The sequence below is a fragment of the Symphalangus syndactylus genome, chromosome 16 (assembly GCF_028878055.3).
Source record: "Symphalangus syndactylus isolate Jambi chromosome 16, NHGRI_mSymSyn1-v2.1_pri, whole genome shotgun sequence".
NCBI classification, from domain to species: domain Eukaryota; kingdom Metazoa; phylum Chordata; class Mammalia; order Primates; family Hylobatidae; genus Symphalangus; species Symphalangus syndactylus.
In genome coordinates, this window is record NC_072438.2 from 46826632 (window position 1) to 46845547 (window position 18916).

Sequence of the window (18916 nt, forward strand, 5' to 3'; positions counted from 1 at the left end):
TTTATTATTTTCTTCTTTCTGCTGGGTTTGAGTTTATTTTGCCCTTCATTTTCTAGGTTCTTATGATGGGGGCTTAGATTATTCATTTGAGACTTCTTTTCTAATGTATGCATTTCGTACTGTAGATTTTCCTGTAATCACTGCTTTAGCCACGTTCTACAATTTTTTTTTTGAGACAGAGTCTCACCCTGTCACCCAGGCTGGAGTGCAGTGGCTCAATCTTAGCTCACTGCAACCTTTGCTTCCTGGGTTCAAAGTTGGTTGAAATGATTCTCCTGCCTCAGCCTCCCGAGTAGCTGGGATTATAGGTGTGTGCCACCTTGCGTGGCTAATTTTTGTATTTGTATTTGTATTTGTATTATTTATTTATTTATTTATTTACTTTTGGAGGCAGAGTTTCGCTCTTGTCGCCCAGGCTGGAGTGCAATGGTGCTATCTTGGCTCACTGTAACCTTTGTTTCCTGGGTTCAAACGATTTTCCTGCTTCTGTTTCTTCAGTGTGTGTGCCAGTGCTCCTGGCTAATTTTTGTATTAGTAGAGACGGGGTTTCACCATGTTGGCCAGGCTGGTCTTGAACTCTTGACCTCAGGCGATCCACCCACCTTGGCCTCCCAGAGTGCTGCAATTACAGGCATGAGCCACCGCGCCCCAGCTAATTTTTGTACTTTTAGTAGAGATGGAGTTTCACCATATTGCCCAGGATGGTCTCGATCTCCTGAGCTCAGAGTGGTCTGCCCACCTGAGCCTCCCAGGGTGCTGGGATTTTAGGCGTGAGCCACCACACATGGCCTACAAATTTTGATATGGTATATTTTCATTGGCATTCAATTTATTATATTTTTAAAATTTTCTTCGAGACTTCATCATTGACCCATGGATTATTTAGATGTATATTGCTTGGAAATTTTTATGTTATTGATTTCTAGTTTGATTCCATTGTGGTTGGAAAACATACCTGTGTGATATCAATTGTTTTAAATTTGTTGTGGTTTGGTTTTAGCCTAGGATATGATCTATCTTGGTATGTGTTCTGTTAATACTTGAAAAGAGTGTGTATTCTACTGTTGTTGGGTGGAGTGTTCTGTAAGTGTTGATTAGGTCCTTAATTATTGGTGTTGTTGAGTTCTATATATTTGCTAATTTACTGTCTAGTTATTCTGTCCATTGTTGATAGAGCAGTGTTGAAGTCTCCACAAGTATAGTTATACTTGTGAATTTGTCTATTTCTCCTTTCAGTTTTAGCTTCACTTATTTTGTAGCTCTTTTTAGTGCATATACATTTAGGGTTGCTATATCTTTTAAATTTATATTTATTTATTTATTTATTTATTTATTTATTTTTGAGGTGGAGTTTCACTCTTGTTGCCCAGGCTGGAGTGCAGTGGTGTGATCTCAGCTCAATGCAACCTCTGCCTCATGGGTTCAAGCAATTCTTCTGCCTCAGCCTCTCGAGTAGCTGGGATTACAGGCATGTGCCATCATGCCTGGCTAATTTTGTATTTTTAGTAGAGACGAGGTTTCGCCATGTTGGTCAGGCTGGTCTCAAACTCCTGACTTTAGGTGATCCGCCCGCCTCGACCTCCCAAAGTGCTGGGATTACAGGCGTGAGCCACTGTGCCCAGCCTTTTGTTTTGTTTTGTTTTTGAGACAGAGTCTCACTCTGACCTCCAGGCTGGAGTGCAGTGGCGTGATCTTGGCTTACTGCATCCTCTGTCTCCTGGGTTCAAGCGATTCTCCTGCCTTAGCCTCTCGAGTAGCTGGGACTACAGGTTAGTTCTTTTTGTATTTTTAGTAGAGACAGAGTTTTGCCATTTGGGCCAGGTTGGTCTCAAACTCCTCACCTCAAGTCGTCCAACGTGCTAGGATTACAGGCACAAGCCCCTGAGTCTGGCCAGGGTTACTATATCTTTTTTTTTTTTTTTTTTTTGAGATGGAGTTTTGCTCTTGTTGCCCAGGCTGGAATGTAATGGCGCCATATTGGCTCACTGCAACCTCTGCCTCCCGGGTTCAAGCGATTCTCCTGCTTCAGCCTCCTGAGTCGCTGGGATTACAGGCACATGCCACCACGCCTGGCTAATTTTTGTATTTTAGTAGAGACAGGGTTTCACCATGTTGGCCAGGCTGGTCTCAAACTCCTGACCTCAGGTGATCCATCCAGCTTGGCCTCCCAAAGTACTGGGATTACAGGCGTGAGCCACAACGCCCAGCCTGCTATATCTTTTTGATGGCCTGATCCTTTATCATTACACAGTGCCCTTCTTTGTCTGTGATTATTTTCTTTGCTCTGAATTCTACTTATATCTGATATTAATATATAAATGTACTTTTATTTAATTGTAATTAATTTAAATTTAAATAGGAACATGTGGCTGGTGGCTGCCATATTGACAGTGCAGTTCTGGAAGGTGGAGAGAGCTATGATACAAATTTAATTAAAAGGTAAATTTTATAATATAATAGAAGATGATAAGGGCAATGGATAGTTAGCAGGAAAGGGGAGATTGGGGCAGAGGGAGCAGGGTATATGATTTTCCGTTGGATAATCAAGAGAGAAATCATTGAATATGACACTTGAACAAAAATTTGAAGGAGTACAGGAGTTAGCTGTGCAGGTATCTTGAGGAAGAGTATATCAAGGGCTAGCAGAGAGACAGGCCATTGTAAGAACTTTAGTTTTTTCTTTGAGTGATGTGGAGAACATAATAGGGGTTAGATCAGACCGTTTTTACATTGTATAAAGCTCAGTCTGGCTGGTATATTGAAAATAGACTATAGGGGGACAAGGTGCAAACAGGGAGAACAGGTAGGAGGTTGGAATATGGGTGAAAGATGACAGGTGTCAGACCCAATGATTAGAGCAGATTTTGGGAAATATATTAGACATTTAGTTTTGGATATGTTAAGTTTGAAATGTTTATTAGATATATTTAAGCAGAGAAAACAAGTAGACTGCCTGTAGTTCTATTCCAGATATGAATCCCTGCCCTTGTGGAGCTTACACTTTATTGGAATATGGGTGGTAAATACAATATGTATATAAAACATATGCTATGTAAGAAAACAATAAGTCCTATGGAGAAAATTCAAGTAGGAAAGTGGGATAAATGGTGTTGGGGCTCTGAGGTCCTGAAAAGGTAATATTTGAATAATGATAAGAAGGTGATAAGGAGATACTTGGAGAAAAGTGGTTCAGCAGAGGGAACCAAGGTGTAAAGGTTCCCAGGGGAGAACATTGCTGGTGTGTTTGAAGAAGAGCAAGGAGACTTAAGTGTGGCTAAGGGAAAGGACAGTACAGAGGTAACCAGTGTCCAGGTCATGGGCCATTTTAAGGGCTCTGGCTTTTATCCTGAGTTAAGGAGCTAGTGGATAGTTTAGTAGAAGAAAGGCATGATCCAACGTGTGGTTTAATTGAGTCACGCTGGCTTTGGTGCTAAATAGACTGAAGGGGCAAGGGTGGAAACCAAGAGTTAGGAGACTTACAGTAATTCAGGCAAGAGGCTGTGGTAGCTAAGTCTAGGGTGGTGGCAGTGAGGAATGATAGTATTCTGGATACGTTTGGGGAGTCGCACTGACAAAATTGGCTTACCAGTTGGATGTGGGATGAGAGGAGTCAAGGATTATTCCAAGATTTTGGCCTGAATCATTGGAAGGATATAGTTGTGCTGAGATGGGAAAGACTGGGAAAAGCAGGTTTGAAGGGGGTGATGAGGAGCTGTTTTGGACATGTTAAATTTATAATGCCTATTGGACATCTGAGTATGGGTGTTCAGTATGCATTCTAATTATATTTATGAAGACTTTCATGTTTTTAAAAATGAAAAAATGTATTGAAGCAGTGTATTCATTGTTCTGAAATATGTATGTTTAGCATCTTAATTTTTAACATGTTCAATCCTGGCAAAACCTGCATATTTTGAAGAGAGAGAAATTGACTACTTTTTAGCTCTGCTGTTAGAGTTGGTGGTACTTTCTTAGAGCTAAATAAAGATGTCATTCCGATTTTAGAAATGGAAATATATATAGTCTGAGTGTTTTTAATTGCTTTCTATTTTAGGTCTTTTTACTGCTGGATTGTGCAAGATATTTAACCCTATTTTGTTTGAATTATGACTTAAATATCAAACATCTTAACTAAGAAAAGGGAAACATTTTAGTTTTGGAAGTCAGAATGCCAAGGAGAAGGAAAAATCTTGGGGGAAATCCTTTTCGGAAGACTGCAAACCCTAAGGAAGTTGTCGTATCCAGTGTTGCTAGTCGTGAGGAGCCAACCACTACTCTACCTTCCATGGGTGAGACAAAAGTTGATCAGGAAGAACTCTTCACCAGTATCTCAGAGATATTTTCTGATCTGGATCCTGATGTAGTGTATTTGATGCTTTCTGAATGTGATTTCAAAGGTGAGAAAAAGTTTAGTTTGAACCCTGTCTGTCTTATAAGAAGACTGTGTACTATGCCATGATTAATAGTAATATAGAAAAATGTCTTATTTCTATTTTACTCATCGTTTATTAATCATCTGCTATTGGCAAGTTACTAAGGTTGGTATTTGAGTTGGTATTTGGGATATGAAGAATAAAACATATTTTCTGCTCTTAAGAAATGTGCAGTTCTAGGTGTAAGGTTGTATAGATAGCATATTCTATCTCTTTCATCTTCACTCTAGAACAGACTGGCACTATTGACATTTTAGGCTACATAATCCTTTATTTTGAGTGGCTCTCCTATGCGTTGTAGGTTTAGCAGCATCCCTGGCCTGTACACACTAGATGCAGTAGCTCCTTACCACCCAGTTGTGACAATAAAAAATGTCTCCATGTATTGTCATTTGTTCCCTGGGAGGCAAAATTGTACTTGATTGAGAACCACTCTCCTAGAATGTAAGCTCCATAAAGACAGAGTTTTTAAAAACTTTGTTTTACTCCCGTATCTTCAGCCCATAACATAGCAACTGACTCATAATAGGAGCTGAGTAAATATCTATTAAGCAACTAGGTAATTATAATTATGGAAATAAGAGCTGATTAAGAGTTGAGGCTAGCAGAATAGTATAATTTCAAAACATTGACTTTGGAGTCAAGAAAGCTGGGTTGGATTTCCAGCTCTGCCCCTTAATCTCTCTGAGTCTCAGTTTTCTAATCTGTTAGGGAGAAAAATAACAGTATGCACCTCATAGGACTTTTTTTTTGGTGAGGATTGAGTTTTAGTTTTTTGTTTTTGGTAAAGTCTTCAGTATGGTAGGTTATTAATAACTTGTCATACATTGTTTAGAAGTATGTAGACAGAAGGGAGTTTATATTGGCTAGATGAGTAAATTAAATGTTGATGCTTAGTATTGTTACTAGCCTTGATTAGTATAAGATAAAATTATTCTGGATTTGGGAAATTTTGGTAATGTGTTATAAACTTCCAGTTTCAGTCATTGTGTGGTCTGTGATGTGAGCATATCTTGTCCAGTTATGCATGCAGAAAACCAGTTGTCAGCAGTGCATGATGCTCAGAAATGATAGTATATTGAGTTTTGTAAGTTACTTCGACATTTCCTAATTTTGATGTGTTTAAAATTTAATTGTTGCATATAAACTAATACAGCAATGAGGAATTACAGGAAATCCACATCATCCTATACCATAACAAAAAAACTTATTTTTGTTTTCCAGAATCTTCTATAGACCTTGTTCATAAGCATTTGAGATTTGAGTGGTGGAATTTTGTTATTATGTGTTTTTAACTTAACATAAGCATTTGTCTTTGTTGCTGTAATCTGTATTTTGAATGGGTTTCTAATATTCTACTGAGTTGTGCTATAGTTTAATTATATCTGTGTTTTTCATGAATAATTAATATTGCAGAGAATAGCTTGGTAAAAATATATTTTTCTTTCTTTTGGCTTTTTTTTCTTAGTTCCAACATTTTATTTTCTTGCGTCACAGGGTAAGAACTGCTTTGGCTCTTGGAAGCATACTGCTGAATTGCCTACCAATGAGGTGTGCTGACCTGTAATTCCACCAGGCTTGCATAAGTGTAGTGGTTTCACTTCAGCCTTTTCAACATTGTGTAGTAGTGTTTTAAGATTTTTTTTTTTTTTTTTTTTTTGAGACAGAGTTTCGCTCTTGCTGCTCAGACTGGAGTGCAGTGGCACCATCTCGGCTCACTGCAACCTCAGCTTCCCGAGTTCAAGTGATTCTCCTGCCTCAGGCTCTGAAGTAGCTGGGATTACAGGCGTCTGCCACCATGCCCGGCTAATTTTTTTTTGTATTTTTAGTAGAGAATGGGGTTTCATCATATTGGCCAGGCTGGTCTCGAACTCCTGACCTCAGGTGATCCATGCATCTCAGCCTCCCAAAATGTTAGGATTACAGGCACGAGCTACCGCACCTGGCCTGTGTTTTAAGATTTTAATAGGAATAAAATTGCATTTTTCTTAATTTGTGTTTTTTTAATAAAGAGGAATGTTGAACATTTTTGTACATGGTTGCTTATTCTTGTATTCTTGTGTAAATTGTTCATTCACTGAAAAAATTTTTTATACCATGGTTTTCATTTTTCTCAGCAATCTGTATTAGGACTTTTTTTAATGTGATAAATACCTATCCATCTTGATCTTTAATTTACTTTTACTTAGTGTAATTTTTCATTGTATACACATTAAGTTTTTAGTTGATCTTTTCTGGTTTTACTGTCACTTTACTGTCATGTAGATTTTTTCATAGAAATACTCCTTATGTTTGCTTTCTTTTTTTTTCCCCCGTCCCTGCCCGCCCCCCCACCTTTTTTTTTCTTCCATTTTTAGGTTTTCTGTCCTTTGTAGTATTGCTATGATCTCCTAATTGGTCTCTGCCAGGCTTGCCCCCTCCAATCCCTCTTTGTTTTTCTTCTTAAGGGAACATTAATTGGGTGCTTACTAGGTGCCAGTTCTTGTGCACAGCACTTTTTCATGGATTATCTCATTTAATCCTCACAACAACCTATGAGGTAGGTGCTTTTATTATCCCCATATTACAAATGAGAAAGTCGAGGTTTAGGAAAGTTAACTTGTTGAAAGTGTCATAGCTAGCAGTAGAGCTTTAAATGTTGGTGTTCTGACTCCAGACCAGAGCTGTTACTTACTCTGCTGTGCTGTTTCCATACTTATCTTTCTTAAAACAGCAAGACAAAACAAAATAAACAACCCCTTCCTCCAAACTCCAGATGCTTAAAAATTCTTATTTTGTTATTTTTTTGGTTTCCTTTTTTTTTGAGATAGGGCCTCACTCAGTCACCCAGGCTGGAACGCAGTAATCACTTTCACTAGAGGCTCACTGTAGCCTCGACCTCATGGGCTGAAGTGATTCTCCTACTTCAGCCTCCTGTGTGGCTGGTACTATATGCACATGCTAACACACTGGCTAATTTTTGTGGAGACAGAGTTTTTCCATGTTGCCCAGGCTGGTCTCGAACTCCTGGGCTCAAGTGATCTACCTGCCTCAGCCTCCCAAAATGTTAGGATTATAGGCATTAGCTACCACACCCGGCCTTAAAATTTCTAATGGCTCCCTATTTGTGTTATAACAGAAAGAGCTCAGCATTGGAGTCAGATACACCAGTCTTGGCTCTGTCACTGACTATCTGTGTGACTTGGGTCAAGTTAATGTACTTTTTAACTTCATTTCTTCATCTGTTTGCTAGGAATAATATACCTCATGGTAGTATTTGAGGATTCAGTAAGGTGATGTGTATAAAACTTCTAGCTCAAATGCTATGTGGTAGTTTCCTTCAAGTTCCCTTCAAAAATAAAATTAATATTTCTTAACATGACATACAGGACTCCTCCCAATTTCACCCAATCAACCTCCCTCTAGGGAGAACCAAGCTTGGGTTTACACTTTTTTCTCTTGTGCCTGGCAAGTTACTTTTTAAGCTTCAAATCTCAGTTCACATATCACCTTATGTGAAATCTTTTCTTATTCTCCTTTGTGCTTCTATGGCATTTGTACATTATCAAAAGTGTGCATTATTTATTTATTTATTTATTTTTGAGAGGGAGTCTCGCTCTGTCACCAAGACTGGAGTGCAGTGGAGTGATCTCTGCTCAATACCACTTCTGCCTCCTAGGTTCAAGAGATTCTCCCACCTCAGGCTCCTGAGCAGCCAGGATTACAGGTGTGTGCCGCCGTTACGCCTGGCTAATTTTTATATTTTTAGTAGAGATGGGGTTTCGCCATGTTGGCTAGGTTGGTCTCTAACTCCTGACCTCAGGTGATTCACCTGCCTCAGCCTCCCAAAGTTCTGGGATTACAGGCATGAGCCACCGCGTCAAAAAGTGTGCATTATTTAATCTATTATATTACAGTGTAATTGTCTCTAATATAATTGTTTTTAGTCTCTATTGGATTGCAAAGTTCTTTGAGCATATTAAAGTTTTTTTTTTACAAAATATTTCTGATATGCAGTACATGCTCAAATATTCTTTGTATTAAGTGAAATTCATAGCGTGGATCATGTAAATAAGTTAGATTTACTAAGAGAATACATAAAATACTTTAAAAGTGTGCATGCAATAGGTAAGTATTTTTAAAATTAATCAACAGGCTTTAGGACTTTCATAAATAAGCCTAATATGTCCAATTACAGATATTTATGTATTTACTCATTTCAGCAAATAATATTTATTTGATGATAGTTTATTAGCTTGGTTTATTAGTGTTTTCCTGAAAGAATAGGATTGCATGTCTCCATCATTCAGACTTTTTGCTACTACAGACTTTGGTATGTTAGTAAAACATTAATTTTTAAAAAGTAACATGAATATTGTACATTTATATTCTGTTCAATGCAAAATCCAATATAATTTTAGCTGGATTTTAATAAAATTATTAAATCTGTTTTCTCTGTCTATATTTTTGTTGTTGTTGTTATTCTTGTTGTTGTACAGTTGAAAATGCAATGGATTGTCTATTAGAATTATCTGCCACTGATACTAAGATAGAAGAATCATCTTCACAAAGTTTCGTTGCTTCTGAGAACCAAGTAGGTGCAGCAGAAAGTGAAATAATGGAAAAACGTCCTGAAGAAGAGAGTGAAGATTCAAAAATGGATTCATTTTTGGACATGCAGCTAACTGAAGACCTGGATTCCTTAATACAGAATGCTTTTGAGAAATTGAACTCTTCTCCCGATGACCAAGTATACTCATTTTTGCCTTCACAAGATGTTAATAGTTTTAATGACTCGAGTGAGTTTATAAATCCTGATTCAAGTAATATGACTCCCATTTTTTCTACACAAAATATGAATTCGAACAGTGAAAATTTAGAGAATTCTGGTTCTACTTTAAGTTTAAACCCATTACCTTCACATTCAGTTTTGAATGAGTCCAAGTGTTTTATAAAGGATAACACATTGGCTTTGGAAAGTAACTACCCAGAAGATTCTCTTCTCAGTACTTTAAATGTAGCAAGTGACTCCATCGTGGGTTGTAGCAGTCTCAATCAAAAACAGAAAGAACTTTTAGAATCTGAGTGCGCTGAGGCTCAATTCTCCGAAGCTCCTGTAGATTTGGATGCCAGTGAACCTCAGGCTTGTTTAAACCTTCCAGGGCTTGATTTACCAGGTACGGGTGGGGATCAGAAATCTACTCGGGTCTCTGATGTGTTTCTGCCTTCCGAAGGGTTCAACTTCAAGCCACACAAACATCCTGAACTGCCAACTAAGGGGAAGGATGTGAGTTACTGCCCAGTACTTGCTCCTCTCCCCTTACTGTTGCCTCCTCCGCCACCTCCACCAATGTGGAATCCAATGATTCCTGCTTTTGACCTCTTCCAAGGAAACCATGGCTTTGTAGCTCCTGTTGTAACCACAGCTGCACACTGGAGATCTGTCAACTACACATTTCCACCCTCAGTTATTTCTCACACTTCCCCAACAAAAGTATGGAGAAATAAAGATGGAACAAGTGCTTATCAAGTACAAGAAACTCCAGTTTCTCAGGTTGTAAGAAAGAAGACATCTTACATTGGACTAGTTCTTGTTCTTCTCAGAGGTCTTCCGGGATCTGGAAAATCTCTTTTGGCAAGGTATGAGGTTTAATTGGGTTTTTAAAAAATAGTATAATGTCTGAATTTGAACACAAGTGTGAATAAATAGGCAAAATGCTTTGCTTAGGAGAGATCTTTAGTAACTCCTAAAATGTTTTCTTTTTACTAGGTTTTCCTAACTTTGTGTAGCTAATAACACTGTTTTCTCTGGAAGTTTTTTTTATTGAATCCCTTCATCTTGGAATATCTCTTTGAAAGACAGAAGAAAAAATTAAAGACAATTCCAAAATTGTGAGCTATTGATGTAGTAGAAGAGAGCTAATTTGAGTGGGAGAAAGATGAGTTCAGCTTTGATCACAGAGTTGAAGAGATATAATTGATCTTGATTTCATGGAATAGAAGCCTTAAATACATTAATTTTACTGGTAGTTGGAAATTCAGGATTATAGAATGTTGTTAAATAATGCTTTTAGAAATGTGTGATTTGAAGGAAGAGAGTATAGGATGACAACTGGTAGTCAGAGAACTTCAATTTTTCGGGGACTTTTCTGTTCCAAAATAGAGTACCATCAGTTATTTGATCTCATATATACACCTTTACCTCTTCTGTAGTTAAGGTAGGCTGTGAGTGCCTTAATCTGGGAGACAGGAGTCAGTGTTAGAGGCAGCTTTGTAATGGTTTCAGTGGGACTCCTTGAAGAGTATTGTTTTCATAGTCCCTCTCTATCCCTGCTTAACCTTTAAATTCCAGAAGATTTCACCTAATCTATTTTATATGCTAGTTCTTTTTTTTTTTCTTCCAAATTTTAACCATTAGCCTTCTAATATTATCAGTTGGGTCTCTATTTGATCCTGGGTGTATCTAGTCTAGTCTTAATGAATATGCATAGATAACTGGAGAATGTCCTTCATAAACTTATTTTTAGTTTTTTTTTTGATATCTTTTCTGTGTCTGGGCTTCTCTGCCAGTAAATTTCCACATATTCTGCTGATACACTTATAGGCATATTTTTCAGTAGACATGTAGGCTTTTCTGACTTAATAGCAACAACAACAATAAAACAATTTAATATTATAGATGTTACTGTCAGTCATGGCAGTGTGTTTCATGAAAGAGATTGAACTGGAAGGTGGTACCTTAGAAGGCAGTTGAGCTCTGAGACAAGTTTGAAGAACTAGATTTCAGGGGCATTTAGAATCAGAGGCAGCTACAGTGTGGGTAAAGAAAAATTTGCTTTTCACGAGGTAGAAACTTAATATTTTTTGAATGAAGAGAGGGAAATAACAGGGAGAGTGTTGAGACATAGAACCTGCATTGTCTTGAAGAGAATGGTCCAGTATTCAAACCAAAGGAAAACGATGGATGCAAAAAGCCTTTTGAATTTATTGAAAAGAAGGTCGTGAATGGATATCTGAGAAACAATTTTGTTGTCCTGTGAAGAAAAAAGGGTTTAACAAGCTCTGATGATGGAGTTAAGGGAAGGAGAGAAGTTGGGTAGTAGTTGAAAGGGGTCTCAAAGTGTAGTTACAACTTTTTTTTTTTTTTTTGACAGAGTCTGACTCTGTCGCCCAGGCTGTTGTGCAGTGGTGTGATCTCAGTTTAATGCAACCTCCACCTCCCCAGGTTTATGAGATTCTCCAGCCTCAGTCTCCTGAGTAGCTGGGATTACAGGTACCTGCTGCCACCCCCAGCTAATTTTTATATTTTTAGTAGAGACAGGGTTTCACCATGTTGGCCAGGCTGGTCTCAAACTTTTTTTTTTTTTTAAGAGACAGGGTCTTGCTTTGTCAACCAGGCTGGAGTGCAGTGGCATGATGATAGCTCATTGTTGCCTTGAATTCCTGGGTTCAAGCAATCCTCCTGCCTTGGCCTCCCGAGTAGCTAGGACTACAGGCATGGGCCACCACACTTGACTCATTTTTAAATTTTTTGTAGAGATAGAGTCTTGCCATCTTGCCCAGGCTCATCTCAAACTCCTGGGCTCAAGCAGCCCTCCCACCTCAGCCTCCCAAAGTGCTGGGACTATAGGCATGAGCTATCATACCCAGCCTGGTTAGAATTCTTAAAGATAGCTGAGATATATACATGTTTAACGGTAAAAAACGAAGTGTCAGAGAAGGGAAAGCTACAAAGAGAAGAGGATAAACATAGGAATTGGGATCAAATGAGCATTCACTAGAATGTAAGCTCCGTGAGCGCAAGCATTTTTGTCTTTTTTTGTTCATGATATATGCTCAGTGCTTAAAACAGTGCCTGGCGCTTAATAGTTGCTACAGAAAGGGACATATATTTTCAGAAAAGGATAATTAAAAATTTGTTAATCTTCTAACCATTATAAATATTTTATAGTTAAGGATAAAAGGTCTTCATAACATTAAAAACAAGTTTCTGAATAATAATTTACATACAGCAAAATAGACCTGCCTTAGGTCAGATTTTTTTGGAATTAAACTTCTGCTTAGAGTATTTTCAGTATGATTTGTTTGAATATTATAATATGTTTATTCTTTTTTTTTTTTTTTTTTTTTTTGACAGAGTCTTGCTCTGTCGCCCAGGATCGAGTGCAGTGGCGCAATCTCGGCTCACTGCAAGCTCTGCCTCCCGGGTTCACGCCATTCTCCTACCTCAGCTTCCCGAGTAGCTGGGACTATGGGACTACAGGCGCCCGCCACCACACCTGGCTAATTTTTTGTATTTTTAGTAGAGACGGGGTTTTACTGTGTTAGCCAGGATGGTCTCGATCTTCTGACCTCGTGATCCGCCTGCCTTGGCCTCCCAAAGTGCTGGGATTACAGGCGTGAGCCACCACGCCTGGCCTTATTCTTTTATTTATCTATTTGTGTTTAATTTTTTTTTTCTTTTTTTTTGAGAGAGGGTCTTATTCTGTCACCCAGGCTGGAGTGCAGTGGTGCAACCTTGGCTCACTGTAACCTAAACCTCCTGGGTTCAAGTGATCCTCCCAACTTAGCTTCCCAAGCAGCTGGGACTATAGGTGCACACTATCACACCTGCCTAATTTTTGTCTTTTTTGTATAGTTAGGTTCTTGCTATGTTGCCCAGGCTGATTTTTACTCTTTTATTTTATTTATTTATTTTTTTGAGACACAGTCTTGCTCTGTCGCCCAGACTGGAGTACAGTGGCGCAATCTCAGCTCACTGCAACCTCTGCCTCCTGGGTTCTAACAATTCTCATGCCTCGGCCTCCCTAGTAGCTGGGACTATAGGTGCATGCCACCATACCTGGCTAATTTTTGTATGTTTAGTAGAGATGGGGTTTCACCATGTTGGCCAGGCTGGCCTTGAACTCCTGGCCTCATGTGATCTGCAAAATGATAGTACTTGAATAATTTATTTGGTTTATGACTTTGGAAAAATTAGGAGAGAAAATTTAGAAGAAAAGGTAATGAAAATTATTTCATTTATCTTTCACAGGACTTTGCAAGAGGATAATCCAAGTGGAGTCATTCTTAGTACTGATGATTATTTTTATATAAATGGACAATACCAGTTTGATGTAAAGTACTTAGGAGAAGCACATGAATGGAACCAGAATCGTGGTAAGAACAGATAATCAGATTCTGGGTAATGTTTTGAGTAATATAAAGAAAAAATTCACTTAGTATTTGTTTGTGTGTTTCTTTTTGTTTTTTGAGACAGGGTCTCGCTATGTTGCACAGGCTAGAGTGCAGTGGCGTGATCTTGGCTCACTGCAGCCTTGACTTCTGGGTTCAGGTGATCCTCGCACCTTAGCCTCCCAAGTAGCTGGGACCACAGATGTGCCACCATGCCTGGCTAATTTTTGTATTTTTTGTAGAGACAGGATCTCACTTTGTTGTCCAGGCTGGTCTTGAATTCCTGGGCTCAAGCAATCTGCCTCTCTCCGCCTCCCAAAGTGCCAAGTTTGCAGAAGTGAGCCACTGCGCCCAGTTAAATTGGCTTGGTATTTTTTTTTTTTTCGAGATGGAGTCTCACTTTGTGCCCAGGCTGTAGTGCAGTGGTGCAATCTGGGTTCAAGTGATTCTCCTTCCTCAGCTTCCTGAGTAGCTGGGATTACAGGTGCATGCCATCACACCTGGCTAATTTAGATATTTTTTGTAGAGACGGAGTTTCCCCTTGTTGGCCAGGCTGGTCTCGAACTCCTGACCTTAGTTGATCCGCCTGCCTTGGCCTCCCAAAGTGCTGAGATTACAGGTGTGAGCCACCGTGCGTGGCCTATAACTGTATAGTATATATAAAATTTTAACTATCATTAACATTAATTCTTATGTTACATAGTGAGAGGTGAGTTTGTCTTATAGGGTTGTTATAAGGATTCAAAGAGTTAATTTTTGTCAGGTACTTAGAATATTGTGTGACATATTTAAGTTATCAGTAGGGATCTTTTGAGAAGTAAATCTAATTTTCTACTTGGGTCTCAGAATAGCTGTAAGGAAATTGCAGTTGTTTCCTATGTGTCTTTTTGTTTTTTTTTTTTTTTTTGACACAGTATCTTGCTTTGTTGCCCTGGCTGCAGTGCAGTGGTGTGATCTCAGCTCACTGCAACCTTCACCTCCCATGTTCAAGTGATTCTCATGCCTCAGCCTCCCAGCCTGAGTAGTTGGGACTATAGGCGTGTGCCACCATGCCTGGCTAATTTTTGTATTTTTAGTAGAGACGGGGTTTTGCCACATTGGCCAGGGCCAGGCTTGTCTCAAACTCCTGGCCTGAAGTGGCCTGCCTACCTCGGCCTCTGAAAGTGCTGGGATTGCAGGTTTGAGCCACCATGCCCAGCCTGGTTACTACTTTCTAAAATGGAATTTGAACCACTAGAAATGGAATTTGACCAGTTAACCACTGGTTTTCCTTAGATTGGTTTACTCTTTTTTTTTTTTTTTTTGAGACGAAGTCTTGCTCTGTCGCCCAGGCTGGAGTGCAGTGGTGCAATCTTGGCTCAGTGCAACCTCTGCCTCCCGGGTTCCAGTGATTCTCCTGCCTCAGCCTCCTCCCGAGTAGCTGGGATTACAGGCGCGTGCCACCATGCCTGGCTAATTTTTGTATTTTTAGTAGAGACAGGATTTCACCATGTTGGCCAGGCTGGTCTTGAACGCCTGACCTTGTGATTCACCTGCCTCAGCCTCCCAAAGTGCTGGCATTACAGGCATGAGCCACTATGCCTGGCGATTGGTTTACTTTTTATGGAAGATAGTGTGAGAATAAAAATGACTCTCTAAACTGAATCTGTAGGGACATCATAGGTAAAAATTTAGTTTCCTTGCTAGCATAACTGTCTATTCAGTGAAGATGGTTTTATCATTAAATGTTTATTTGCATAGTTTGAATTTTCTGTGGAGAATCTTATTAAGATATAGGGACTATATTTTCCTCAGGTTTTTTTTTTTTTTTTTTTGAGACAAAGTCCTGCTCTGTTGCCAGGCTGGAGTGCAGTGGCGCGATCTCGGCTCACTGCAATGTCTGCCTCCCGAGTTTAAGCGATTCTCCTGCCTCAGCTCCTGAGTAGCTGGGACTACAGGCATATGCCACCACGCCCAGCTAATTTTTGTATTTTTAGTAGAGACAGGGTTTCACCATGTTGGCCAGGATGGTCTCGATCTCTTGACTTCATGATCCGCCTATCTTGGCCTCCCAAAGTGCTGGGATTACGGGCATGAGCCACCGCACCTGGCCCTCAGTCTTTTATGATAAGTGTACTGTAAAGGTGATTCTTGAGTTTGCCATCTTTAGACATTGTTAAATTTTTATATATTCTTTTTTGAATTAAAGATTAAGAATTCAGGAATCTGAAAATGCCAACATAACTAAAACCAAAGGAGGCAGTATGATTTGGTGATGAAGATCACCCTTGGATTCACCAGTTACTGGCTATATGATCTTGTGCAAGTTACTTATACTTTCCAAGGCCCAGTGTCCCTTTTGTAAAAGGGAATAATAATACTTAACTCCCAGAATTGTTGTGAAAGTTAAATGAAGGTAAAAAGTGTTAATATTGGCTGGGCGCGGTGGCTCATGCCTGTAATTCCAGCACTTTGGGAGGCTTAGGCAGATGGATCACCTGAGGTCAGGAGTTTGAGACCAGCCTGGCTAACATGGCGTTACCCCATCTCTACTAAAAATACAAAAATTAACTGGGCATGGTGGTGCACACCTGTAGTCCCAGCTACTTGGGAGGCTGAGGCAGGAGAATTGCTTGAACCTGGGAGGCGGAGGTTTCACTGAGCCAAGATCCCACCACTGCACTCCAGCCTGGGTGACAGGGCGAGACTGACTCAAAAAAAAAAAAAAGTGTTAGCATGGTTCAGCATGCCCTTATAACAGCAACAATAATACATGTTAATAGGTGGAATTCATTTTAAAACTGCTTTGTTAAGACAAAATTCATGTGCCATACAAATCATCCATTTAAATTGTACAATTCGATGGTTTTTAGAACTTAATATTCAGGGCTGTACATTCATCCCTACACTCTATTTAATTGGGCTTTGCTGCAACTTTTAGAACATGCTAAATTTTAGAACATTTTTATCATCTCAGAAAGATTCTGTACCTATTAGCAGTCACTCTTCATTTCTCTCCAGTCTGTGTTTTGTCCCTATAGATAATTTGCCTATCAAATTCACCTACAACATGTGGACTTTTGTGATTGGCTTCTTTCACTTAGTATAATGTTTTCAAGCTTCATCCATGTTGTAGCATGTGTTTCATTCCTTTTTATGGATGAGTAAGATTCCATTGGGTGGATATATCACATTTTATTAATCTGTTCATCAGTTAATAGACATTTGAGTTGTTTTCACTTTTTGGCTATTAAGAACAGTGCTGCTATAAACAAACACACATGTCTATGTCTAGCCTTTTTAGGAACTGCCATGCTGTTTTCCAAAGCAATCACACCTTCTTATGTTTCCTCTAATAATTTATGAGGGTTTCAACTTTTCCACATCCTCACCAACACTTGTTATTATCCGTTTTTTTGATTATTCCTATTCTGGTAGGTGTGAAGTGGTATCTCATTGTGGTTTCAATTTGCTTTTCTCTGATGGCTAATGATGTAGAACATCTTTTTGTGTGTTTATTGGCCATTTGTATATCTTCTCTGGAGAAATATCTATTCATATTTGCTCTGTCACTTAGACTGAAGTGCACTGGCACGATCTTGGCTCATTGCAACCTCTGCCTCCTGGGCTCAAGTGATTCTCATGCCTCAGCCTCCCTAGTAGCTGGGATTACAGGTGCATGCCACCACACCTGGCTAATTTTTGTATTTTTAGTAGAGACGGGGTTTCACTATGTTGGCCAGGATGGTTTCGAACTCCTAACCTCAGGTGATCCATCCACCTCAGTATCCCAAAGTGCTGAGATCATAGGTGGTGTGAGGTACCGTGCCCAGCCTCCTTTGCCCATTTTTAAGTTGGTTCTTTGTTTCTTCATTAGTGAGTTGTTAGAGACTGGGCAGAACTTTGAAAACTTCCAAATAAATTACTTGTAAGACTTACTTGTTGTGGTACATCATTAATTTCCTGTATGGTCTAATTCCTTTGGAAGAAAGGTAAGAAAATCCCTTGTGCAATGGTGTATTATAATGTTTTCTTTATTTCAGATCATTACATTGTGTGTGTGTGTATATTTGTCCCTGTGTGTTTGTTGTTTTTAAACTTTATTTTTGAATAATTTTAGATTTATGGAAAAGTTGCAGAGATACTGTGGAAAGCTTCTGTATACCCTTCACTCATTTATCCTTCGTGTTAACATCTAATATAACTAGGATGCATTTGTCAAAACTAAAATTGGTTTAGTATTATTAACTAAACTCAAGACTATAGTTTGATTTTAATTTTTCTACTCAAGGTCTTTCTCTCTTGCTTGACAGTCTTAATATGTGGGGTTTTTTTTGAGATGGAGTCTTACTCTGTCACCCAGGCTGGAGTACAATGGTGTGGTCTCAGCTCACTGCAACGTCTGCATACCGGGTTCAAGTGATTCTCCCGCCTCAGCCTCCCAAGTAATTGGGACTACAGGCTCGTGCCACCACACCTGGCTAATTTTTGTATTTTTAGTAGAGACGGGGTTTCAATATGTTGGCCAGGTTGGTCTCGAAGTCCTGACCTCATGATCCGCCTGCCTTTGCCTCCCAAAGTGCTAGGATTACAGGCGTGAGCCACCACTCCCGGCCTTGTTTTGTATTTTTTAGGCAGAGTCTCACTCTGTTGCCCAGGCTGGAGTGCAGTGGCCCGATCTTGGCTCGCTGCAACATCTGCCTCCTGGTTTCAAGTGATTCTCTTATCTCAGCCTCCTGAGTAGCTGGGACTGCAGGTGGGCATCACCACGTCCAAATAACTTTTGTATTTTTAGTAGAGATGGGAGTTCACCATGTTGGCCAGGCTGGTCTCGAACTCCTGGCCTCCCAAAGTGCTGGGATTATGGGCGTGAGCCACCATGCCCAGCCAACCCATACTTACTTAATTTTTATGTCCCCAAAGGGATATTTAGAAGTTGAGCAGTGAGTAAAATTAGCACGTTGTGTTTTTCAAATTATGAAAAGATCAGATTTTTTGAAAATCACAATCTTAATATTGTTATTTAAAAAATGATTTTTAATTATCTGTTATGTTTTTCAGCAAAAGAAGCATTTGAGAAGAAGATATCTCCTATAATTATAGATAATACAAACCTACAGGCATGGGAAATGAAACCATATGTTGTTTTGGTTAGTACCATAAGTTGTCATAAGTTTATAACAGTTTGTATGCAATTATTGGGAAACATTAATTATGAAAGTGAATCTGAAGCACTTAAGAATCTCAGAAGCTTGGATAGTCTGTAAATGAGCTTTCCTTGGTCTTCAGCAAAATGAGGAAATTAGGCCATTTAGCTGAGTTTTTCCATAAAGGTAAATTTTTTAATTCTG

At 39.2% G+C, this 18916-nt stretch overlaps 1 protein-coding gene across 6 annotated transcripts in view; it reads left to right on the plus strand.

Annotated features, from left to right (window-relative positions):
- Positions 1–18916, plus strand: part of N4BP2 (NEDD4 binding protein 2) — a 127133-nt gene that overhangs the window by 40681 nt on the left and 67536 nt on the right. For 4 of the 6 annotated variants that reach the window (XM_063619774.1, XM_055246429.2, XM_063619773.1 and 1 more), the window contains exons 2-4: positions 8912–10052; positions 13447–13571; positions 18627–18715. In XM_063619774.1, the coding sequence (XP_063475844.1) occupies positions 8912–10052; positions 13447–13571; positions 18627–18715 (1355 nt within the window). Of the gene's footprint in view, positions 1–2359; positions 2440–4054; positions 4398–6880; positions 6973–8911; positions 10053–13446; positions 13572–18626; positions 18716–18916 lie in introns of those variants that run through there. The other 2 variants (XM_063619775.1, XM_063619776.1) reach the window with 2 other exon arrangements.